The sequence below is a fragment of the Mercenaria mercenaria genome, chromosome 14 (assembly GCF_021730395.1).
Source record: "Mercenaria mercenaria strain notata chromosome 14, MADL_Memer_1, whole genome shotgun sequence".
NCBI classification, from domain to species: domain Eukaryota; kingdom Metazoa; phylum Mollusca; class Bivalvia; order Venerida; family Veneridae; genus Mercenaria; species Mercenaria mercenaria.
Window position 1 is genome coordinate 70,784,455 of NC_069374.1, and position 26,501 is coordinate 70,810,955.

The following is a 26,501-nucleotide window of genomic DNA, read 5'->3' on the forward strand; positions in this document are numbered from 1 at the left end:
CCAACTCCCATTTCCCTGACATTGTTACCTCACCATTGAAGCTCTTTGTCGATTGCTGCCTTCTTCACAGAACCATCTACACAGCAAAATCATGTAACTAAACTTCAGAAGGACTTTTCTGCATTTGAAAAGTGTGGAAAAAGGCTAGCATCTTGTAACATGAACTTCTGCACAGGATCTTAACACCATGGAATTACACGTACGCTAGTGTATCATTGAAGGTTCCATGTGCACCACCGTATGAATACATCTGCAGATGTCTCTTTGTACTTGTAGCATGTGTAAATGTTGAGTTCTGCTCAATACGGGGCTAGACTGGGCGTGGACGGTAGCATGCATTTACACTACCGTCCATGAACAGGCTGAATCAAACCGAGCCTGCAACATTTTCGTTTTTGTCGTGTTGAGTGACCTATGGAGTTTCCACTTTTTTCTGTTTTAGTAGTCTGAATCAATTTGTTTTAGATAGAACATTTGGGAAAAGTTCTACCATTCGCTGAAGTAAATTTTGCTCTTGAACTTAAGTCATCTTCATATGAAAAAAAAACACAAACATAAGACAGCATAGAGCAAATGTGATTTACATAAGTAAAAGCCTGCTTAAGCGGTCACCTCTAATTAGCAGCCAACCTGTCTTAAGCAGCCTGTGTCTCATTTCCCAAAATGGTCATTTATTCTATAAATTACCCGCACTAAGCAGCCACCTGCTGCAAACAGCCACTTTTCCCCACTCCCTTGGCTGGCTGCTTAAGACAGGTTTTACTGTAATACCTTTTTTTAGATGTTCGTAAGTCGGCGGCCATCTTGAAGAGTTATAAATAGAGAAGTTTATGAGAAATATTTCTTTATATTAACAGACGCAAAAGTGAGCTTTTGTCTGACTTGTCTTGATTGAACCTAAAATCCAGGTTGCTATTTTAATTGATTTTAATACTATACTAGACGTTTTCACGTGCACACATTTAGCTATTAAATGTAATATTTAGAAATATAGTTTTATAATTTTACTAGTTTTATCAGTTTAGAAAAGAAATGCCATCTTTTCGTGGAGTTATTTACGCTTCCGTTTGTTGGACCGAAGTTTTATTCCTTATAAATAACGCAAAGCTATGACTACTGCTGTAACGAAAGTGTCAATCAAGACAACTGAAGTTTGTATTTACTTCGTTCGTGTCTTTTCTACGTTCTAAAGTTGCACGTTTAGTAAATATACAATCACACCTGTTTATAAATATCACCGGCTAAAACCACCACATTTTCTACAAAAAGTATATGAAACTAGCAGCGGTCTCCGCACATAGATGTCTTTAGTATATTGATGATGTCTGTCTATAAGCGTCTATTCACTTTTAATGTTTGAATGAGATAATTGTATTACCTGTTAATCCTAATTTACTTAGAAGTGACACTTGGACTTTTGAACCATTTCTTACATAATGTTGTTACGGGCCAGGCGTGACAGCAACAAAACAAACTTTAAACATAACAAAATTTAAAGAAGATACAAAATGCAATATTTATATAATACATAAAACAAGGCCCTAAAATATATGATATTCAAGCATAGAATAAACAACTTCACTGATCCTAGTTTTGTAGCTTTAATTAAATTTCACGAAATTTAGTCAAAACAAAACAAATTCACACGAAATGTAGTCAAAACAAAACATTTATATGAACGTTATATAAGTCTTAAAGTAGTCCTTCACGTTTGGATCAAATTTTGTTCTATAATGTAGATTTCCATTAAATCCTTCAGATCATACGGTTAATCAAACGTGCAGAACTACCTTAAGCATGACTGTTTTTCCCATTAGGTTCTGTTTATGGAACAAATAGTAACTACTAGAACTTTTACTGTGTATAATATGATCTGTCATAATCTAATACATTTAGCCGATGAACACTACAATACCTATAACTTAATAAAGCGTTCTTGCATAAAAACTACTTTTTTCACTGGATCCGCCTATGTATAAACGGGAGAAAAATCGTGTGCAAACAAGGCAATTCACGTGCTGTTAATACATGATTTTTATTTTTGAAATGCTTTGCCAGGGACGTATGTATGTATTTCTGCGCAGACTGATATTTGGCATCTGCATCTTGTTTCTTCCATAATAACCTCTTCTTGTAGCATTATAGACACAATGTAATCCATAGTATGTTTAGCTGTATCAGTTTCCAACCCCAAACGTATTGCCCCCATCAATATACGCACTAGCTTCTCTTAGAGTTTACTCCCTTTACAAAGCGTCTGTTCAGTTGTTGTAAATAACTGTGAATAAATAAGTATCGCGTGTAACTTGTGCTATTGCCCGTTTTTAGGTATTATATTAATGACTTTTGTTAGTATCAGTCGGTTTGTTTTTACCTGATTGTTCGCAGAATTCATATAATAAACCTCGAAAGCTATATAGTCACTAGCTTCGTACTCATCCGTACTCTGTTTGTTCGTACTCAAAATAATTCGAATGTAAAGTTGTTATTCATAAAATAATTGTGTTCCTGTTTATCAAATTTTTAAGTTATATGCAAAATTATGTGTAATGTAACGTTTGTAATAACTAAAAATAAAAATAAGATGCTCAAAAACCTTCAAATCACGCTTTTAGTAATGTTGTTGTTATGTGTGCCCCGGTTATGGATATTTAAAACATGTTTAGAAGCCCTTGGGATATGTTTGTGACCTCGACCTTCGGTCTCGGTCACAAACAATCCCGCGGGCTTCTGCAGACGTTAATACACAAAAAACGTGTATTATCCCTACAACAACATCATCAAATCACTATCATTTTATAAAAATGAGATATATAAACACTGAAATGCAACAAGAATTTTTACAATAAAATCCAAATATGTAACAATGCACACGTGTAGTCTCTTTATTCCTATAAATATCAGTTTATGCAAACTTTTTAGTTACGGTTTGTCACTTAACAGGATACAAAAGCTGTCTATTTTAATTCAAAACACGACTTGACATTTTATCTATAATTTTATCTATCTAATTAATATTGTTACCAGTGAGTCGAACATGTATGTAGTGATAAAGTATATAGAGAAAACTAACATAATGATAAAACTGTTTTCCGTTTCCAATTCCATGGAGAAATCATAGACTCTATAGAGCAATGACTGAACTCGTACAGAAACATTTTCTGGACTCAGTGATCACAAAGATCAGAGCTGAAAGCTATACATTTGTGTTGTCTACTTTTGCATAAAAGAATTACTAAAATTGAAAGCTACTAGCATACAAACATTTGCAACATACGGTATACTATTGGATGTTAGTGAAACAGGTATATAGTGTCAGTGATACATAGAAGTGAACATGCACAAGTAACATATATTTTGCTGAACTATGAACGTCCACTCCGCTATGGATCTGCTATTCGTTGTTTAGTTCTGTAAAAGATTCTTCCTTTCTCTGAGACTGTACATGTAATCTTCAGCAAAGTATAAAATCTGTCGAAGAGCGAGCAAGGCAAGGATGCTGGTGTTCTCATCCAGTCTAAGCTCCTTCTCGTAGTTCTTCACGGGAAGTATGTTACATCTGGGTAGTCCAAGAAGTTGTGATGCTTTGTCAACATGTTCTTCGACTATCCAGCTCTTGTGAACAAAAGAAATGTCGCTCTGAACATCCTTGCAGAGCTTGTCAATCTTTGTCAGTAGAACAACTTGTGGTATATCTGAGGAATAAGAGTAATAATTGTTTCTTTTATTACGTTAATAGAACCGTTGGCCTTCACTGACTCAGCTGAGTGGCTTCGTCACGTGAAGGAATTACTAAATCATAACTGCCCCCGGGTTCAGTTATACATGTACTTACAAATAAAACAGAAAATAGGAAAATTAAATATCAAATAAAATTGTTTTGTTTCTCACAACTTACCACGCAGACATTCTGAAACGCCACCAATTAAGGGCCATAACTTCAGGGAAACTCACTGAACTATAACATTCCAATGATAGATACAACTGGATCTGGCACTGAATGTGGTCGAGTTCCACACAGTGGTATAGGAGAAGTAGCAGGCACCACAGTATTTGAAAAATCAAGTGAAATCATTTAACCTGAACAATATGCTAATGATTTGCACAACAACGCCCCCCCCCCCCCCCACTGACCACTCGTGAAGGTTGTGATATTCAACCCAGTAGTATATGTAAATTGTTGCAGTGTAAAATACAACAAATCAAGGACCATAACTCCGCTGCAAATGCAAATCAATGGACCGGAACATACCGACAATGTGCACAATTAGACTTGATACTGATCACTCCTGTAAAATTTGGTGGAAACATGTATTTAATGATACAAGAGAATTGGACGAAAAGTCATAGCATTTTACGAATCAAGGGAACCTCTGAAAATCAACGAACCGGAATATGCCAATAAAATGCACGCTTTAGGCATGGCAATGTTTACTTTTGTAACGTTTGGTGGAATCTGCCCCAAATGTAAGAGAATTGATCAAAATATTAAACTTGGCTGATGTTTCAACTACAATCACCAAACGTGCTGACGATGTACGCAACCAGGCTTGGCAATGATCTTAATTGTGAAGTTTGGTGTAAATCCACCTGGTGTTGTCGGAAGAGTTGCGTGCACAAACGTTTTGACAGACAGACCAACAGATTTGCAGACAGACGGACAACACTAAAACAAAATGTACACACCACTGCATATGGGAAACGTAATTATCTGTTTGAATGGTTTTGATACGCTCAGCATATCTTCATTTTGAACTTTATACATTTCATAGAACTGCAAAGATATACAGTTAAACAGAGTTATGGAGAAGAGGCTTTCTGCAGAATGCAAATGTATGCATTAACTAATCCCGGTATGTAATAAAGAACAGTGGGCTTCACACTTGAGGGGAAGTAATATATAATGTATCTTGAAAATACCTCTTTGATTCATTAAATTCTGAAATCCTTTCATCTTTTCCATGACTTTGGTAGACAGGACATCAAGTGTGGTCGCATCTATCACAAAAACTGCACAATGCACAGTGTCTTGTGTAGAAGGCTGTGTTTTGAAGCCCTGGGTCTTTGGTGTTATTGGTGACGTCGGGTTGAACTAAATAATTTATTAAAGCGTAATTATACATATTTTTATTACTTTCTAACAAATTTTGTTGTTTTTTGCCTCATTAATCTAAGTTAAGTTACCATGGTTAATTGTTTTAACTGCATTAATGGATGTCTCTTGGTTGTAATGTGTCTAATGTCTATCTGAAAATCGATCACCAAACAGTATATTTAAGTTCCATAATACTTTTAATGTTAAAAACATAAATGGGGCATAATTAAAACCAATGGATTCACTAACACGCCCCCTATAACAAATATTTGAGACGAAAACTACCAAACATATGAAAAACAAGAATATAATACTAGTATATTTTATATTCATATAAAAATGTGTCAGTCCGGCATATTATGAATTTAAGCCATTATGACCCTTTCATTGTAATGGTGATATAAAGTTCATTTTAATTTTTAACATTGAAATATAAGTTTAAAGAGATGTCAAAGATTTTGAAACTGTTACCTGGTAATAGTCTGGTACGTTGCCATCTAACAAATAACTGCACTCGTGGACATCAAGACCATGTGACTCTTCTAGCCCACGTGTGTCACACAACCGGAAATTCAGTGATCCTCCAGACGGGACATTTACCGAGTATGGGACGTACTGTAATACATAATGTTTCTCTGATTTAAACCTTTACACAGAGCTTTTGTTGCAGAATTTTATGTCTAAGCAGCATGGCCTACCTACATATAAGTAAATGTCTGGATATTCTGGTGCTATTTTGCCTGAACGTTACCACGCATAATAATTAGACGCTGGGCAAATGTACACTTGCTGAAAGATGCAGGGAAAATTTCTGTTCCATCTCATCAAATCAAATGTTCAAACACGTTAAGTTTCAAACTAACTAAATACTTTTTATCTTTACTATTGTCAAATATTATGACAAATGTCCAGTAGATGACCAACATATTTATACACTAAAGGTAAAATGTAAAGGTACTTTTGATTTACCGTCAATTTGTAAAACAATGAACATAAACTTTGCAGAGCTTTTGAACGAACAATAATTAAATCTATAAGAATATTACTAAGGAAGAGTAGAACGCAACTATGCAAACCAATAGTAGGTTATGTGCAGCTCCCTTAGCATCAGCTCAAGCAGAATTGTATAATACACTGAGCAACTGTTGACACAATCTTAAAAATTGTCAACTTGTGTTTTTAGTTCGTAATGATATTGTAGAATTACATAGCGCATTTTTGGATTTTGATATCAATAATTTAGTCTTTTATATGCCTATGTAACTAAAACGTTTTTAGACATCATTAAAGGTCCATTACTAAGGGAAAGTGAGTTGGCAATTTTTTTCATAGCCAGTGCATAGACTTCTGCAAGACACTAAATAATGAAGATTGGCAGGTCAAAATTTACAGAAGGTCTTTGGAACTCAAAGAAATGTATGTGTATTATGTTGAAATTTCAATGAATCGACAGAATGACCCCCCCAGGTCTTTTTAACTTTCTTCATACTTCACAGAAAAATAATTGTACATATACTGCGATTTATTTCGAATTTCTACATACCAACTTTCATTTTCCAATAAAATGAAATAGTTTCTGTGCTTTTTAAAAGAAATTAAAATGTTCACTTTCCTTAGTATTGGACCTTTAAAATGTTGAAATGATGAGTCTGATTACGACCATTTACTTAATGATGCAAGAACGTACACAAGTGGTCAGGCTTTGCTCTGCACTTCCGCTTCGAGCTCGCTGGGTAATTCGGCCACGAAATATTGATTCTATTGTGTTATAGAAGCTCGATTTTCCCGCCCCAACAGGTCCAATCATCAGGATCCGAGCAAAGCTTATATCTAAATCAGACACAGGCTTGAATGAAACCACCTCCTCCTTGAGTTCCTCAAAAAACTGAAAAAAATATGAGAATAATAGATTACTACATATAGTTTGACTAGTGCATGTAAGATTAAATATCTCATAAAGTAGCAGGCAAGAAAAAAGTCTAAAGATTGTAAACCTACGATGCGGAATATAAATTCAAACTTCAATTAATCAATGTTATTAATTCGTCTAAAGTAGTAACGATCTTTGGACACGAGTAAAATACTTTCTTTTTCGTGTTTTTTTTTTTAAATTAACAATTTCATTTTGATAACGTTTGTATATTCAGTTTTGTACACATTTAAGACTTAATTCCAACAAATGTAATCACACCTTCTCATTGTTACTATTAATTTGAAAAAGTAACATTAATAAACGTGAGTTAGGCTGTATTCGAAACAAGTCATTGTAACGGTACGTTAGATTAAAACGAGTATCAACTGAAAAGCCGTTTTAGGACGGATTACACCAAACCGGAAGTGACTACTCAGTGTTACATGTGAAGTAGTCCAAAATGTAGTTCCATGCTATGGATGAAATCTGGTATAATGAGTGACATGAGGAGGTGACAGTTAAATTTTTGGCTTATGTTTATTGCTTATAGTATTGAGAATAGATCTAGACCATTTTCATTGTAAATTTCTTTGAATAAGTTTTATTCTTTGCGAAAAATGTCTACCTACGCGTAACTGCTAAACGGCTGTTTTCATGGGGGCATTTTTAGAGGGTGATGTTTCTCAGAACAGATTATTTTTCTTATATTCAACATAACATGTCAATATTTTTCTATTTTTGATAAGAAGACATGTTATACTAAATGACCATATATGATTTTCATATCATTGAAATGCTCTAAAGTGCTGAAAATGAGGTCTGAATGTTTTGTTATTAATATGAAATAAATAAGGACTTGAATTGGTAGAGTGTAACCTATAATTTAATTCAAATCTTGATTCGTGTTTTGTTAGTGTTTATACCTGTTTAGGGTTCTTGTATCATATTGTTTGAGCAAAAGATCATCAAATACATTTATCTATGAGGCTATTTCGGAAAATTATTTTTGTATGACGGTTTAATTGTTACTGCACCTTTCCGTTCCATTGGCCGGCATCACGCCAAGGTGTTTTTATTTTTTCATCTGAAATATATCAGATATAGATTATGTACCTTTTTTACAAATGTTGTTGTCAATACTAATAGGTCAATTTAAATTATAGTTTGATTTTCAATTTAAAAACTCGTCTGTCGATTAGGGAAATCAGCATGATTTACTTTGCTTTATATTGGTAAAATCCACTATCATACTGAATAACACTACCTAAATGTTGAAACATTGACTTTATTTGTTTTACAACCTGACTGAATCATGTCAGAAAATACATAGAAACAAGGAACCAGTTATCATTATAAAAAGAACTGAAACTTTATCAAGCTTAAACATGAACGGTCAATCATTCAATACACAATTATTACAGAAGGTGATGCGAGGCAGTTAAAGAAAATTTAAAACAAGCCACTCATAACTATAATTGTCGAAGGCTGTAGAGAATCTTCAATCTTCTGGTTTCGGGATTGTTTATAGTCCGACATAAAGATTACTGCCCCCCTTCTGTAAAACACCAGTTTGTCAAAAAGAACTATTTGTTTAGCCAAACAACTGAAACTGATAAAAAAGCAACAAAACCAAGCATGCTAGCGCTGTGACGGCATTTCGTTTTGCAAGCCTAGAGCTCGGCAAATCACTTTCCTTTACACTGAAATAGAATGAGTTAGGATGACGGATATCGAGAGCGTTGATAATACTATCTGACAAAGGAACCATGTGTCGTGAGTTCGATACCCCTCTCACAAATAACTAACATTCAATTAAGAATCCCGTTTATGGATACTTTAAATTCGGTGTGCTAAAGAACAATCAGTCAGCAGAAATTTGAGCGCTTTCTATATCTTGCATTACCCTCTAAATAAAAGCTACTAAGAGAGTTGTGGAGGGTTCCCGATTGCGTCATAAATAAACTTAAACACATGACGTATCTTTATAGGTGTCCCGGTAGTCTAGTAGTAACACGCCTCACTGTCAATCCAAAGGTCTAGGGTTCGAATCCCGGTCAAGGCATCGAGAATTTCTGAGATACTCTTAAGTGTCACCCCATCTAAATAAGAGGTCAATACTGGTTTTTCCCAGGAAAGTTGGCTTTGCGTAAATCGGTCCTACATATAAAGTAGAAAATATATGACCTAGTTACTGAAAATTTACAATGCGAGTCAATAATTTGAAACAGTTTCACGTTTCCTCTTATGAAAATAAAACCCAAAGGGTTGACTCTGAAATACTGGAAATCCGATTAGTAATAAAAGATCCTGCTTAGACCGTGCATTTGGCATTGTGCCGGGTTTGGGTCAAATAAATGTAATCACATAAATGCATACTTACATGTTACTTTGTACACTTCTAGTTCAGTGACTTTCCAGTTATCATTGTAAACATCCTCTGCACTGAGTCCCTGCATATCATAATCCTCATTAAAGGTGGAAGTAACGTTAAGTGGGAAATAGGAACCAGATTTGGTAACTGTGCCAGTAAATGTACGGAGGTCGGTTTCTCCGAATGTCGGTCCGTAGTTTGAATTATTTCCAATGGCATATCCATACCGTGCCTTTTTTGAAGTAAACTTATTTGATTTTAGATTCCCGTTGAAATATAACTGGAACAAGAATGCGTCATGACAGCCAACACGGCCAGCTGTTTTCGAGTTCCAGGAAGTAGGATTGTAGCCTCCATACACAGATTCACTAGAATTATAAAGCACTGTTACAGTAGGTCCCTGGAGGTCACATTTCTCATGAAAAGCCTTGGGGTTGCATCCATCTCTGGTAATGGCATAAAGCAGTGTAAATGTTTTAGGACCTGTACCGATCCAGTTCTCCAGCTGGTCCATATCTTTATTTGTTAACTTGCCGCCCATTGTTCAAACTGGAATGAGTCTGTAAGAATTGACCGTACATAGAATATTAATTCAGATCACACATTTTAGTATCAATAAACAAAATAAAGCATAAATGTGTGATCATGACAGTTATGCTCACACATGTTAAATACAGAATAATTTTACCAAGAAATAATTTTCTGAAACACTAGATTATTCCTATTTATAGGCTAAATGGTGCATTTTCATTTTTCCCTTTCTATTTTTGTCATTATAGAATGGATTCATTTCAAAGATCATATTGTTTTCCCCTATCATATCTAAAGTCATATATGTTATGATACATATCTAATAAAAGCAGAAATATTTCATGCATTGTGTCCCCTCCTAAGCCTTAGATGCACTTTCATTCTAACTTTGTAATTTCTCAACATATTTTCTTCAAAATTTAAATAATTGTCTCTCACCATAAACCACGCAAAATTGATATATATGAAAAAGAATATACGTCTTGTACCAATAACTTCTGAATTATACTCTTGACTGTTTCAATCAAACTTTTAATTTTCAAAGGATTGGTTTCACATTTATGCCGGGCCGGTGTCGGTGTATGGGAGTGTCGCACTTTGCACGCCCCGCCCCCCGGACGCAATCAAAACGAGTCTGCTACGCTGCAAAAGCCTCGTTTTAAAGATTTGCTGATCTTATTTACAGCAGATACTTTAAACAATCGGTAAAATCTTAAGGTATAGTACCACGTTCTACAAAGATATAGGTCACTAAAGGGATACTTTACACATCATAATTTTTCAAAATGATAGATCGGACATTTTAATTCTCTTTAGTGACATATTTTCCTTTTGTTCTCTCTGTATTAGAAGACATTTCCAAAAATGTGTAAGTGTATGTAGGTCCCTACTTTCAAAATATAATGAGTTTGCTCAGTTGATCATCGAACTACTTTAAACTAAGATTTTCTTTATATTCATAATTACTATATGTTATTCCAGACAACCCAAGTGATGAAAGGGTTACAAAGCATGAACAAAATTGATATGTGGAAAAAAAATCAAACTGAAAGTGAAAGTAGGATTTCAAATTATAAAATGCTGGTATATAACTATATACTAGAATTTCACATAAGATAAAGTATCACAATCCCAAATAAACTAACCCTTTTAAAATGTCTATGCTATTTGTTGTGAACAATTTGGTACATTTATATATATATGAAGAACAACGAAATTCCAAAATGAGTTCGTTTTCTGAAAACGACCTTTGAAGGACGTACATTAAAATGCATTCAAAACGGCTACAGTGCATAATTCATGTAAACGCATGCTTACCTTAGTCAAAATAATGATGTACTATAGTATTTAATTTGAATTACATGAATTAGATAACCAATAATTGTTATGATATGCCTGTATAACTACATTTTATCATATCGAGGTAAATATGACAACCCGGAAGTAGTTTACAGAACGGAAATATAAATAAGAAACGGTGCAGTTTAAAGAGAATTCCTATTTTTTTCCGGAAATTCTAAAGAACATCTGGTAGGCGATGTAGGCGGGGCTAGGGCGGGGCTACGTCGCGGCCATTTTGAATACGTCACTAGTTTACTTCTACTTATTCCCCTTGAATCAACATGGCAGAAACTGCACATGCGTTACATCGAAATGGCAATCGTGGGTATTTTGAGGGCAATGATTGTATCAAGGAGGCAGAAGAAACAATCCGTCAGTTAGAAATGAGAACGCACTATAAATATTCAATTGTAAAATCTGACAACTTTAAATTATTATAGGTAGGAAACTGTTTCTCTCGATTTGAAATTAATTCACCAAGAAATATGCCTGTTTCTCGTCAATTCGAGCTTTCTCATCGATTCGAGCCCTTGTGTTTTAGTAAAATTCATGCTCATGTAGCATGTTCTTCCATCAGTAACTTTTGTCATTTACATTTTATAATGCCTTGGAAAAAATTAGTCATAAAACCACTGAAAAATTGATAAAATACCTATTTTAAATTTTTGATCTAAAATTTACTTTTTCAAAAGGAAATTCATAGTGGGTAATTATGACCCCAAATTTAAATTTAAAACACCCCGACATTTTTCGACTGTTGAACAGGAACAAAGCAAACTTGATAGAAATTTGCTTTATGGAAATAAAATGCAAAAAAAAAATTTTTTAAATGCCCTTCCAAACAGAGGCTCGAATTGATGAGAAAGTTTTAAAATATGGGGGTTTCCCCTCCTTCAGTCTAAATGAAAAAAAGTACATATAAAAATGAAAACATTGTAATTCTTTTTGCCCTTTTAAATGCAAATTTTTTTGCAACAAAAAAACAAAAATTTATTTATTAAAACGGGTTTTCCAAAAATTTGCCACCTCTAAAAGATTTAAGAGGCTCGAAAAAGGAGAAAGCACTACAAATGGGCCATATTTTTCCAGAAAATATGGATCCACCAGCCCATCCAATTTTGGAAGCAGTATTATTTATTCCCCAAAGGGAGGCTATTAGTTTAAACTGTCCCGGTTCGGTAGCCCAAAGTTAACTTTTTGTATAAAAGGCACTCCCCCCACCCCCCCCCCCCCCGCGTCACCAACATTCCTGGATTCATTTCCCACCCACACCCCTTACCTAAAATTGTGTACCCTATACGCAAATATTTTGTTTTGGGGTCTCGTGACATCATCGCACATGCTTGATTATGCTGAGACCCGAGGGATACTGAAGATGTTCGGCAAAGCCAAGATAAATGGGCACTTTATATTCCTCGGTTTTAATTTGATTTGGGGACAATATTTAAGGAATAAAATATCATCTTATTTTTTTTTTAAAAAGATATTTTAGGGGCTTTCTGGGTGTTGGTTTTATAAACTTTTGTTCGTTTTTTTATTTAAAAGGGTTGGAAAAGTCGAAAAAGGGCCCTTTTTTTTAATCGTTTGTTTGCCGGAAAATTCATTACTTTTTGACCTTTTATTTTTACTTTTTTAGTTTTTACAGTTTTTTTTCGTTTTCAAACTTCAAAGACTTCGGAAAGACATCTTTTTACGACTTGAAATTGGTTGAAAATTCAGATATTTCAAATAACTAAATCCATACTTCGTTATGCGCTGATGTTTTTACATGCTCGTTTCTACAAAGGAAATACAAAGTTTTTCTTTAAGGGCGTATAATCATTAAAAATCATGAAAAGGAAAAATTTGCCACATCTAAAAGCAAGATTTGATTTGCACTACTTTTTTTTCTAAAAAAGATGCTAAATTTGAATTTTTATGTAGAGTCCGAGCCCCATTTTCACAGTGCCCGTTGCACAAAAAAAAGAGAATATAAAAGAACTCTGATTTTTTCGGATTTTCCCCACATACTAATACAAAAAAGCATTTTTTCAGAAGAAGCAAAAAAATTTTTTGTAAAAAAAAGGTTGTCCGTAGCCTGTAGAGTCCGTAGCCCCCCCATATCCATCAACTAAATCAGAATTTTTTATGCAATAATCATACTATATAATAATTTTTCATTTTGATATAACAAAAGAGCTTAAATTCTTTCAAACATTAAATTTGATAGAAACAGAAAAATGGGAAAAAAGTATAATTGTAATAATTAAATATTTTTTCCCAATTTCCAACAAAATTTTTTTCGATTAATGAAATTTTGTGTTTTTTTTGTACAAAAAGAAATGGTTAAGGATACACTGATCGGACTTATAATAAAAATTGTATTAACAAAGATTTATTATTGATAATAAAAAGTTAAAATGTTATAAAAGGGGGCCAAAGGATTACACTTCCAAAACGGTCCGTTTCTGTTACATTTACCAATCTATTCCAGATAATGTAAAGAAACAACGTATCAAACATGAACCTGTAACAAGGAACCAATGTAAGAATTTTTTTTGCAAAATTTTATGTGCTGTTGACTGAAGCAGGGATGAACATTGTGGGTCCGACCCCCCTATATTAGTTGATTTTAAAACCGTATGAAACCATTCTATATTTAAATTTGGGAGCTTTTTTTCTAGGTTTTAAACAATTTTTTTTAAAGAAAAAATTTTATAGCAAAACATGCGTTATCACTATTTATACACAATGGGCGGTTATACGCGGACATATTAATTTCCGGGGGCACAGGCCGGTAAAATTTTTTCGGACGCGTATAACCCCGGTGTAAAAATAGTGGATTGAAAAAGCATTTTTTTTTGCTTAAAATTTTTTGATTCAAAATTTCTTGATTGTAAAAATTTATAATGGAACTGTTTCTTGCCAAGCAGGGCCACTAGGGGTTTTGTTTATACATGCCGGCCCAAAAAAATGGTAATACGTCTTGCGTAAGCTCGTTGGGATGAAAATTATTGTGAATTTTTCACAAAGCGAATAACTAAGTATGTTTTTAAATTAATCCACTTTTGTGCAATGAAACATTTTGTTTAAAAACATGTTTTAAAATTTAAAAATTTCTGACATTTAAAAAGTGCTATTCTTGTGGGTACGGGCGCAAAAATACACTTTGACGAACCCTTATCGTTGTGAGTTAAAAGCATTGTTATCTATTAAATGTGATTAATCTTCCTTTTAAAAACCAAAAGTGAGGTACCTGCACTTTCAATGATTTTTTCATTTTTCTTCATGTTCATTTTCATATGAAAAGTTTTTATTTTCTTTCAAAGTTTTAAAAAGAAAAAAAAAAAAAATAAAAAAAATTATTATTTATAATGCTCTTAAAAATGATCTAAGAATTATAAGATGTCAGAAAATATCACTAATTCTGGAAACGACAAATGAAATTTTAAGGCAGAAATTTTACTAGTAACCATACATGGATGTAAGTCCGAGGCCTTGATATAAATTTGTTTTGGGGTTCGGTATCAAAAATTTTTTAACGTTTTATCAAAACCTTACTTTCTTTTAATAAAAATTTTTTCTTAATATTTTCAAGGAAGTTTCCCAAACCTTTCTTATTTTCTTTCAAATGTAAATTGGGAAAGGGCAATGCATATTGTCTCATTTGAGGGTACTTTGATTCCCTCGGATATAATAAAATGCAAAAAAATAAATTTTAATTTTTCCATAAAGCAATATTAAAAACCTTTTTAAATGCAACATTTAACTTTTTTTCAACACCATGAAAAACTTTTCTGGATATTATGTATGTTATGCTTTGGCATGTAAGCCCGGGGCCCTTAAGAGGGTGGTTCCCAAAAGCTCCTAACTTTTTTATTTTGCAAAATTTTAAGAAAACCCTGATAGATTCTTGTCCCAAAAGGATGTACCTTAAAAACACTGATAAGATATAAAATTTTGATTGTTTTTAAAATTCCCCAATGTGAACATCAGGGGTCCCCTTTATCTTGGCTATCCGGTTATAACACGAAAGAACGTGCAAAAAATTATTTTAAAAAATAAACAGGGACTACTGCGTTTTCATTTAAAATTTTAAGGGTCAGTTCTTTTCCCTGGATTTTACATGTTTTGTGCTAAATAGCATATACAATACAAATTTATATTAACCGACTTAAAAATTTTGCATCTGTATCTGCATTTAGCATAAAATGCTAAAATCCGGCAAAGGAACTGACCTTTAAATTTCCATAAAATACGCAGTACCCATGTTGATTTTTACATTGACACTTTTCCTTAAAATTATGGGTTTTAGGGCAATAATACATTTAAACTTTGTTATGGAACGGAATATGTAAAAGGTGTTTATATCACACGTGAGTGCGGAATCTCTGAAATAACACCATTTCCTCCCTTTAAAAACCCCCAAAAATAACAGTAATTTTTGTTTTTATGCTAGAATGTGATAAACGTGAAGAAAAAATTTAACCTACGTCATACCGGTGTAAGAAGGAAAGGTGTTTTTTAAATCTCAGGCAAATATTCCCATAGGTAGTTTGAAAATTGATTGCAGTTTGTTAAAAAAAGGGAATGATTTTGACTGTGCATCAATTTTTTTCCCAAAGATTTTTTATAGTAGCATTCCCCTTGGCCCCTTCCCAAAATTGTTCAAAATGCCCCCGGGGGGTCTCTGTTCACAAGATTTAATAGAAAAAAAAAACCTTTAAAATCTTCTTGCCTGAAACTGCAAGGCCAAGGCTTTTGATATTACTTGATGGATTTGATTCAGACTTAAAATATTATTCCTTATCATCCCCACATCACTACATGGGGCCAAAACTTTTGCGAAATATTTTTTATTTATCCCCCCCCCCCCCCTTTACACTTAGATTTTCAGGTTTCGACTCTGTTATTACCAAATGGATTTGATTAAAACATAAAATAATTCTTAAACATCATCTCCCACATCATATGACACAAGATGCATAACTCTGGCCTAAAAATTTCATGAATTATTCCCCCTTTTTAATTAGAATTTCAGTTTAAAGTTTTGATGCACTTTCAATCTGTCTCATTTATAATAAAGGGATTTGATTCAAACAAAAAATAGTGTTCCAAAAAATCCCCCACTAAATTGAAAAAATGCATAACTTGGCACCATACTAAAAAAGCTTAACCTTTGATACATAAAAAATGAAAATCGTGCAGAAAATTGTATTCAATTTAAAAGAAAAAAGCTTGACCCACTTGTTTAAAAGTAACCTTGCATCCGGGGAGGGAAAACAGTTGCTTTTAAGCCCTTTACAAAAGGAAAAGATTTTTTAAAAAAAAATAAAAAAAAATTTCACAGAATGTTGTAAAAAATAAAATGGTCATTTAATCTGTAATTTTTTGGGAAAAATTTTTATGCATTAAAAATTTTATTTTCTGAAACATTATAAAATTCTTGTGAGTTTTTTCCGTCTAAAGGAAAGCAGTCGTACAAAACCTTTAAAATTTGAAACCCTTGCACAGTTTAAAAGAAATATTTTTAACCATTGTAAAAAGATGATGTATATCATTTTTCCCATAACAGAGATTTAACTAAGCTTCAGTGTTATTGGTCATTTTTAAGAAAAATGTTAACATCTTTTCAGTTAGTGTTTTTTTTTTTGTGGTAGGTGCATTTGTAGAGGAGGTCACGGGGATTGTGGTGAGTTTTCTCATAATTCAACTTCTTAGTGTGTTGTTAGTCATAAAATTTTTTTTTTTTTTCAGTAGCCCAATCTTTTATATAATTTTTTGGAAAAAAGCATAAAATGTTAGAAGGAAAAATTTTTCTGTTTGTGAAAATTTCCAGTTTGTCAGTACCACATCTGTGTCGGGATGGGGGTTTAATTCTTACTCTGACTTATGTAAATTTAAATGAAAATTCCAATTTTAGATGGGGTGCAAAGAAAGTTTTACTTTTACAACCCATACGGCTAATGAGGCGTGGAAAGTAACAATCAAGGGGGTTGGGTAAAAAAAATTCATCCAAAAAAAAAAATACCATTACATCAGAGTAAAAAGGGAAAAAAATAATGAAAAACTTTTACACTCTTCAATAACTACAGACTACACAAAATTAAACAAAGTTCAAATTTTAGATTTCTTGGTTTTTTCAATATTGTTTGGGCAATAATTTATTTCTTTGGAAACCATGTTTGTTTTTTTACCCCGCTGTCACATATGCGGTGGCTTTTTGTGACACCGTCGTCCGTCTGTCCGTCCACAACAATTTCTTGTTCACATAGTGGTTTCTTTATATTTTTTTAAGGTATTGGGCCCCCCTAATTAATTTTTAAAAAATGGCATTTGCTTGGTATAGTCTTAAAATTTATGTCTCCCCCGGGAACATATTTTTTTTTTCCCCCTGCCGTCCCCCGCCTAATCACACTTCTTTTCCCGAGAATAACTGGGAACCATTTGCCCCTAAAAACCTCAAACTTCATAGGGTTGTGGGGCTGCTGGTGGAGACCCCTATTTTTTTGGGGTCACTCCATCAAAGGTAAAGGTCACGGGGCCTGAACATTGAAAACCTTTTCCCGATCATAACTAAAACCACTTGCCCCAGAATGTTGAAACTTCATGTGATTGGAAATGAAGATTAGATGCCCCTTTGTTTTGGGGTCACTCCGTCAAAGGTCAAGGTCAGGGGGCGGAACAGGGAAAACTTTTCCGATCAATAACAAAGGAACCACTTGCCCCAGAATTTTGAAACTTCATAGTGATTGTACATGAAAAGTAGATGACCCCTATCGATTTTGGGTACTCCATTAAAGGTCAAGGTCACAGGGCCGAACTTTAAAAACCTTTTCCGGCAGTAACTTGAAACCCACTTGACCCAAATGGAAATTAATAGAGTTTGGGTCATGCAGAGAAATGACCCCAACGATTTTGGGGTCACCGTGAAAGGTCAAGGTCACGGGGGCCCCTAAACATTGAAAACCTTTTTTGGGTCAGAAACTTAGAACCACTTACCAGAATATGAACTTCATAGGATATTGGTCATGCAGAGTAGATGACCCCAAAAGTTTTAGGTCACTCTTAAAGGTAAAGGCCACAGGGGTAAACAGGGAAAACCATTTCCAATAATAATTGAAAACCCTCGACCCGAATTTTTGAAACTTCATAGGTATTGAACATCAGATAGATACCCGTTTTGATTTTGGGTTCAGTCTATTAAAGGTAAAGGTCACAGGGGCCTGTTTCTTTAAAAACAGGAAATAATTTAGAACCACTTGACCTCAATGTTAAAAATTTAAATGGAATTGGACATGGGGTGATGACCCCTATTTTTTTTGGGTCACTTATAAAGGGGCAAGGTAAAGGAGCCTGAACGTGATGGAAAAACCACTAGCCAAGGGGTTTTAAAATTTTAGGGGGATAAAGGACATGCCAGTAGATGACCCCTATTACAGCCAACCTCTGTCTCTTTGATTTTTGCCCTGACCCCTATTGACTTTTTTCCATAGGATTTGCTTTGGGGGACAGCGCTTTTTTTACAAAAAATTTTTTAGTTTTTCTTTTTAATCTTTCCCCCTTTTTTATTATATAAAAAGCTTATTTTGAACTTTTTTTATTATTGGATAGGGGGAAAAAGGGTTTTTTGTTGTAAACAGGATGGTACCTCCCATTTAGGTGTTTTAACATATTGCCTTTAAAAATTTTTTTTTCTTTTTTGGGTTAAATTTCTTTTTCCCTTTTTTGGGTTCTGTCCTTGGGACTTAATATTTTTTTTCGAGGACCTTTGCCTCAAGTGTAATAATAACAAGGGGGAGCGATATAGGGGCCCTCATGGCCCCCTTGTTGTAGCGTTTTGTAGCATTTAATTTAATTTAATTGACAGATATTAGACTTTGTTTGAATAATAACCCAAAATTATTCTTGGAGATATCCATCATTGCTCGTTTCACATGCAGTAATGTTTATTTCGTCGTTACATATCTTCAGCCCCGCAGACCCAAAAAAAGTCACAAAAAATGGGGGTTGTCTTCCTTTAGACTACGTCCCAAAAAAGACAGCTATAATTTTTGGCTCTTTTGCCCAATTGTAAATGTTTTTCAGCATTTTATTAAAATTTTCTGGGTTCAAAAAGTGGAAGGTTTTGGGCAAGTTTTTTGGTTTTTTTTGGGTAAATTTGAATATTCATTGGGGGTTTGGTTTTCTTTATTCTTGCGTTATTTGCTTTTTTTTAAAAAAACTGTCAGGCCTAAGTTGGGTTTAGGTTGCGTTCGCAAACAGCATACGCAAAATCCCCGATACTCCCTTCCCCTTGTCATTGTTCACTGCCAACACAAAGTTTTTTGTAAAATTTTGTAATGGACTTCTTTTAGTTATGTGATTATGGCACAGAATGTTTTGGTGGCAGTGCAATGAGCGAAGCGGGAAGGGAGATCACAGCATTGGAGTTTTGGGAGTTTTGCTGTAGAGCAATTTTGTCTGTAAAACCATATCTGTTTTTCTTGCGTGCTGAAAAAAGCAAATCATAGGGGTGCGGGTACGTGCAAGCAAGCGAGGGAATGAATGAAGGAACATGCAGTCAAACTTTTAATACCATTTTGAAAATAGAACAGGTTTTATGCAAAAAATTTCAATGGGCAATTCTAAACGTTTTACAAGGGAGCGGTGGGTTTTAGGGATTTGGGCGCCGCTCAAAACCCGGGGTCCTGGGTTCAGCCCCACTGGGCACGACCATGACTTCATATACACCAGTACTGGGGTTTTTCCAAGAAGCGGGGTCGAGAGTGGTTACAATAAGCTTTAAACTTTCATCCAATGAGCAAAAAAAATTGTATAAACTAAAGTGTTTTTTCGTGTTATAACTTTTGGGGGTTAAATCTTACCTGTCTGTTTTTAAAATGCAATAATTCAGTCTTCTCATTGATGGATTATATCATTTGCAGACTTTGAATATTTTTAGTTAAGGGCCCTTTCATAATTGTTTTGTAAAAATTGATATATTTCAGTTTCTGAAAACACCTTCAGGGGTGAACACAGCCTCACATGTATTATCAAGTGATTAGACCATATGAGGTGGGTGTGCAAAGAAAATTATGGGTTTGAAGGATGGATAATGTGCTCAAAGCCTTGGGTTTGTTAAAAAATCAGCTTTTGGTTGCTCATGCTTCAGAGTCAGAAATCATACATTTTTGTTTCAAGTTTTATTTCATGCACACTTATATGTAAGTAACTTTTCTTAGTTTAAAACAGTATTTTATTTTTCACATAAGCATAACATGATACAAACCCTTTTATAAATGAAATAGGATTAGGGTTTAAAAATTCAATGTAACTTTCGTATCCTTCTCCTAAACTCCTAAATTTCTTTATTGCTTGTCTTAAAATTTAACCCACTAATTTATTTTAGCAGGGAATTAAATTTTCCGTTTTTAGGCCTTACGGTTTCTGCCCAAAGGGGGGATGTCTTTTGACCAGTAAAAATACGGGAATCTTTTTTGGGGTCCCCCTTAGGGTTGGGGGGTATGTTTTTGGGGGGGGTTGTCTGGCGTCCATCCACCAAAAAAAAGTTTTTGACGTCCCTAGGGGAAAAAGTATTTGATATGAATTGATGAAAACCCTTTCTGATCTTGGCATAAAATGAACTTGAGCACCCCCTATTTTTTTTTTAGCTCCAACCCCCTATTTCCAAAGTTTCGGCCCCTGAAATAGTGAAAAAAACACATTTTCACATAATCACGTGCCTCCTAAAAAAATATTGGGTGTAAATTCTAAAACCTCGAGTCTTTATCATAACTGCCTTTCACAGTTTGATTCTTCTTTAGATTTTTGTTAAATTTCAGAATCAAGCCCTTGAAATAGCTAAAATAGCGGATTTTTTTTTTGTGATGCGTCTCAAAAAAATATGGCTAGAATAATATCCCTCATAATTAAAGTTTGTTGAGAAAATGTTTCCCCTTTGACGCAAACATTTTAACAGCCCCCCATTTGGACAAAAGTACCAGTTGGGGGACCCCCCGCCCACAGAACCCCGTTGGGTTTTTTAATCACTTTTTTTTGGACTTGGACAAAATTTTCCCAGTTTTGTGAAACATTTCAGGAATATTATTCACAAACCAAGCCCATGCAATCACACTGCACATACCCAAAAAACCCTTTGGCATTATGTTTCACATCCCAAGTGGCTCGAGTCCTGTATCTTGTATATTCACACTATTTTTTTAAAAACTTTTCATACAGGGCCGGCAAAAACTCAGAAAATTTTACTTGTCCACGGGCAAGTAACTTGAAAATTTACTTGTCCGTACTGCTAGTTTTTTGTCCTACATTTTGGGGTTTTTAAAAATTTTTGTTTTGGTATTGTCTAATAAAAAAAACAATGTACTTTTTTTTTACTTACTTTTATATTAACAGCCCCACCCATAAAAACCTTTTGCTATAAAAGTCAGACAGGATGAAAACGCTTTTAAGGTTTAACAAGAAATTTCTGCTGTTTAAAGTTTTAACACAGTCAGTAATTGTGTTATGGGGTGTCTCAGACTCACTCGGTCCTTTTTTCAAAAAATGTCAATACTATTATTCATTTTTTAGTAAAGTCTTTTCCAATCGGGGACTATTTTTTCAATAAAGTTACTTGTTTTTTAAAACGTCGTACTGCAATTTTGTAATATTTTTTTGCTATACCAAAGTAAGGAAAAGGGTTTTTTTTCTTTTAACACCCAAATCATTACAAAAAAAGCATCTCCCCGCGAATAGAAATGAAAAGTAAAAATTTTTTGTGTAAAAAGAGATGGGCCCCCTTTTCTATCATATCGACGAAAGACGTCTGCCACCCACGTCTTTATGTTTGAATATTTTCAAAAAAATCGTTAATTTTCCATGGGTTCTCATAATTAAAGTTTTACAACAATTATTTTCACATGTCGATAATTAAACTCATTAGTAATTAGACTAACAGCGTCGGATTTTCGAGTACAATTTTTATAGGTCAAAAAACAAAAAGGTCAAAGAGAAAGCCTAAACACCATGTCCGTCCCCAAATGAGTATTTCTGACCCATCTGGCACCCCCGGCAAAAATCCCTCATACAAAATCGAAAGGTGCAAAGATACTGCCGGTTTATCTTTAACAAACTATAAAATTTTACAAGCGGTTTTTTTTGTAAATTCCTGTTTTTTTAAAAAAATTTCTTTACTTGTGCCCTTTAAACTTTATCTCTTGTTTATCATAACAGTCTTTATGTGTACCAAAAGTACAAGTATTTTTGGCGAATGTAGCCCCTTTTGGACTTGAATATTTGGTCTCTATACAAGTCCCCCATTTGGTCAAAACTATTATTTACATGTGCTTTGAAACTAGAAAACCTTTTTATTTTCATAATCTGGATCTGAAGTTATACAGTGAGTTTTAAAATTTCAGAAAGATATTTTACTGAAAATTTTTTCCTCAAATTTTTGAATTAGATATCAGTTAATTTTCTACCAGCCTATTTTGCGAACTGTTTTTCTGAATGTTTTTCCCTCATAGTCTCCATAGTAGTTCTAAACATTTCCATTCTATATTTTGGGTAGATGTTTTCCCTTGAACCCTTTCTTTCCTCATGGCCCGTTTGGCAAGAGAAAAACTTTTTTACTTGCACCTTTTTTCTAGACCTTCAAAATAACAAAGGGAAACCCCTATTTACATTAGTTCCTAATAGCGGGCCTACTGTCAAAATACAATACAAATTTTATTTAAAATCGTGATTAAAAATACAGACAAAATTGCAAAATAGTTTTTACCAAAATGAAATAACAAAAGTAATTTAAAAACATTTAAAAGAAAAAGCCAACAAACGCCCTTTTTACATGGGGAACAATTTTCTATATACCAACACAGGAAAGGTTAGTTAAGCATGTATAGGTTTCGGGGGATAGCCCGGTCTGTAGCACCCCCTAATAGACCTTTGTTTAAGTCAATTAAAAAACTAAATAATTTTATAAGGTATGCAAACCAAAGTTTTGTGCCTCCGTTTTTTTTTATTTTTCTAAATTAAGTTTTCCCCTTTAAATTTTCACATTTATATATGTCCCATACATTTTTTAATCCATGACAAAATTTCTTAAAGTAGACAAAAGTAATTGTAGTAACAAGGGCTATAAAAAAAAGTTTATGGCATTATTTTCCTATATAAGGGACTCCATCTAAAAAGGTAAATTTTTAAATTCAGGGTCAAATTTTTCACATATAATCTTAAAAAAAATGTTCCTGAAAAAAAAGAAATAAGTTTGTTATCTTTTTTTCTGGCATATTTTAAGAAGTAGAGATTTTTTAATAATATAACCGGTTGTTTTCATTGAAATTCAATTAAATGTTTTGAAAATATAATAAAATAAAAGACTTAAAACTAGGGATGCTATATCTTTTTTTGAATTTTAAAGAAGAAAATTTTTGCTGATAGCCTTAAGTTTTGACAAAGGTTTTGGTTTTAATTCTGATATTTGTTTTTTTTTAGTCCCGAGAAATTTACGAGCCAAACATAATTGTTGGGAGGTGTCAGGTGAACGGGGAAAGGCTAACTTATTTTATGGAAAAAAATTTGGGGGAGAAATGCTTTTTAAAGTAAAAAAAAATGTTGAAAATTTTCATTATAGACTACAAAACTTTATAAAAAAGCTGTACTTTTCTTTTAAGGGGTTTTATTTAAAGTAATGTTGCACTATACTTTCTTGCAGGTTGGCCGAGTGTTACTTTCAAAAGTGTTAGAAAAGGAAGTAGATTGCCATTTTGGAGGGGGGAAGATAAATTAATGCTTTTAGCCCTCTTTTTTATGTACATTTGGGTTTTGTCGGGAAGTAACTGTCATTTATTGGGGGATTTAAAAAAAAAAAAAAAAAAAAACTTTTTCAGAAAATGCTCAGCCTGGCGAATGATGGTCATGTGCAAGAATGAAACCCTCTCACTTTTACCCTTTTTGATTAGCTTTATTGTTTTTTTGCCTGGCATAACTTTAAAAATCTGAAGGGGTGTATGCAAATTACACCATGATGAGGATATTTTGTGAAATTCATGTACGGGGCAAATCAAAAGATTTATTTTTTCTATTTCCACCCTTTATTTATTTATTTTCACAAGGGTGTAGTGAGGGGCATATACAAGAATCTTTCCTCTGTAAATACTTTTTTAAAAAAATTAATGTATTTTGAGCTCAGGGGAGTTTTGTGATCCCCCTCATGTCCGGTGTCCCCGTCGTCGTCAACATTTTGCTTTTGGGATGCGAAAGAGGCTGTATTTTTTCAAATGATTTCTGAAATTTATTTTTATTGATTAACTTTATGAAAACTAGGCAAAATTTAAAATTTGGGGCATTGGGGCCAAAAAATAGTCATAAAAACAAAGAAAAACCTTTGTATAGTAGTTTTTTTTTTTTAGTTGACTTCATGAATTTTTGGCAAAGATTACCTGATGAGTTTAGGCCGCTTGAAAATGGGTTTTATGTTGGGTGAAAAACTAGGTCACTAGGTCAAAACAAGAAAAACCTTGTGTATGCGATAGAGGGGTTTTTTTTTATGCTTCATGAAATTTGGGCAAAAGAAATTTGATGAAATTAGGCCAAATTTTAAAAAAGATCCTGGGTCAAAAAAAAGGTCATAGGTCAAACAAGAAAAAAACCCTTTTGTATGCAATAGAGCTTATTTTTCAAATTTAAATATTAAATTTTCCAAATTTTGTCAAAAAGCATATTTTGGGCAGTACTTTTTCAGATGTAGTCGTTTTCTAAGAAAAACTTCAAAAAAGCATTTTATTTGAGCATTATAATACATTTCTTGTTTGTATAACATGCACTCAGAAAGTTTTTTTTACTACAAGTGTGGGAAATTGTCCAATTTTGCTGTAATACAAAACCTATTTTTATACACCCTTTATCAGGCATTATGGTAATTTAATTTTTATGCATTTATTTCAGCACTGCACTGTAACCTATAAAGAGGCGGAAGCAAGGTTTATGGAAAAAAAGAGAGTAAAAGCAAAAAAAGCATGCCCCAAAATTTCACAAAACATTCAAAAAAACTTGAGCCTTTTTATTTTAATGGGGTTGGCAATCCTTTACTTTTCAATATTGCATGTTAAGTAATAAATATTTTATTTTTGCTTTATTATATTTTTTATTAAGAATACGCTTCTCACTGAGATAAGCCAAAGCAAAAAAGAAGGAAAAAAATTTAGAAAATTAGTTCATGTCTCTAGGAGTTTTTTAGATTGAAAGCGGGAATTGGCTTTTTTGGATCCAAGTGCTTTTATAAAATGATAACAGAGGATACAAAGGAAAATTTTAATTGTTGTTTTTTCTCGATTGTTCCCGGGGGGTTTTCACATCTTTTTTAAAACTCTGACTTTACTGCATTCGGAAACTAACCCGTTCTCACCCGGAGGGAAAGGAAAAATTCCCCTTTCAGGATTTGAACTTTGTGACCTACGGGGAAAAGTCGACATCTACTCTTGCACCCCTGTGCCTCCTTACCCAAAAATTTTTGGGGCCCCATTGCACAATGAAATGGCACAAACTTATTAATTTTAAAGTTTATTAGCTGGGAAATTATGTCGTGTTTCAAGCCCATATGGGATTATCTTATAAAATTTGTTGTCAAAACAATTTTTTTGCTCACCTGAACCAAAGGCTCATGGTGAGCTTTTGTACCGCTCAATGTTGTCGTGCATGTGTCGTCAACATTTTCTAAAAAAAATCTTGAAAACAACTCCGCAGAATTACACCAAACTTCACAGAAATGATCCTTGGATGGTCCCCTTTCAAAATTGTTCAAAGAAATCAATTCTATGCTGAACCCTGGTTGCCATGGCAACCAAGAAGGTCCAAAGTTTAACATAGACTTAAATGTATATAGGGAAAAAAGTTTAAAAATCTTCTTGTCTGAAACCACAACCTTTAGACCTTTGATATTTGGTTTGTAACATTGTCTTATGATCCTCAACCAAAATGTTCAAATTGTACCCCTTGGGTGAAAAGAGGCCCTACCCTGAGGGTCCCAAGTTTTATATAGACTTAAATAAGAAAAAACTTTATAAAAAGCATTATATTACTAATTACTGACTCTTGAGCCATTGGATATGACCTCGGCTATCTTGCTCTCTTCCGGTGAATATCACATCATATCCAATGGCTCAAGAGTCAATAACTGTTTTACTATATGGGTTCAGGTTTATGAATAAGTAACAAGTATTTGATGCAACATATTTTATGTTTGAAAGTAACATTAACTCTGTGAAAACTTAATAACGATTAATTAAATGAAG

The 26,501-nt window shown here is 33.6% G+C and overlaps 1 protein-coding gene across 1 annotated transcript; it reads right to left on the reverse strand.

The window, feature by feature from the left end:
• Positions 1 to 1,585: 1,585 nt before the first annotated feature.
• Positions 1,586 to 11,357, reverse strand: LOC123527648 (interferon-induced protein 44-like). Its single transcript, XM_053523841.1, has 7 exons — positions 11,227 to 11,357; positions 9,388 to 9,938; positions 8,042 to 8,091; positions 6,783 to 6,980; positions 5,567 to 5,710; positions 4,921 to 5,092; positions 1,586 to 3,695 (listed from the first exon to the last, which is right to left on the reverse strand). Exons 2-7 carry the CDS (start codon positions 9,917 to 9,919, stop codon positions 3,406 to 3,408), a joined length of 1,386 nt encoding a protein of 461 aa, XP_053379816.1. The 5' UTR covers positions 9,920 to 9,938; positions 11,227 to 11,357; the 3' UTR covers positions 1,586 to 3,405.
• Between the last annotated feature and the right edge of the window lie 15,144 nt (positions 11,358 to 26,501).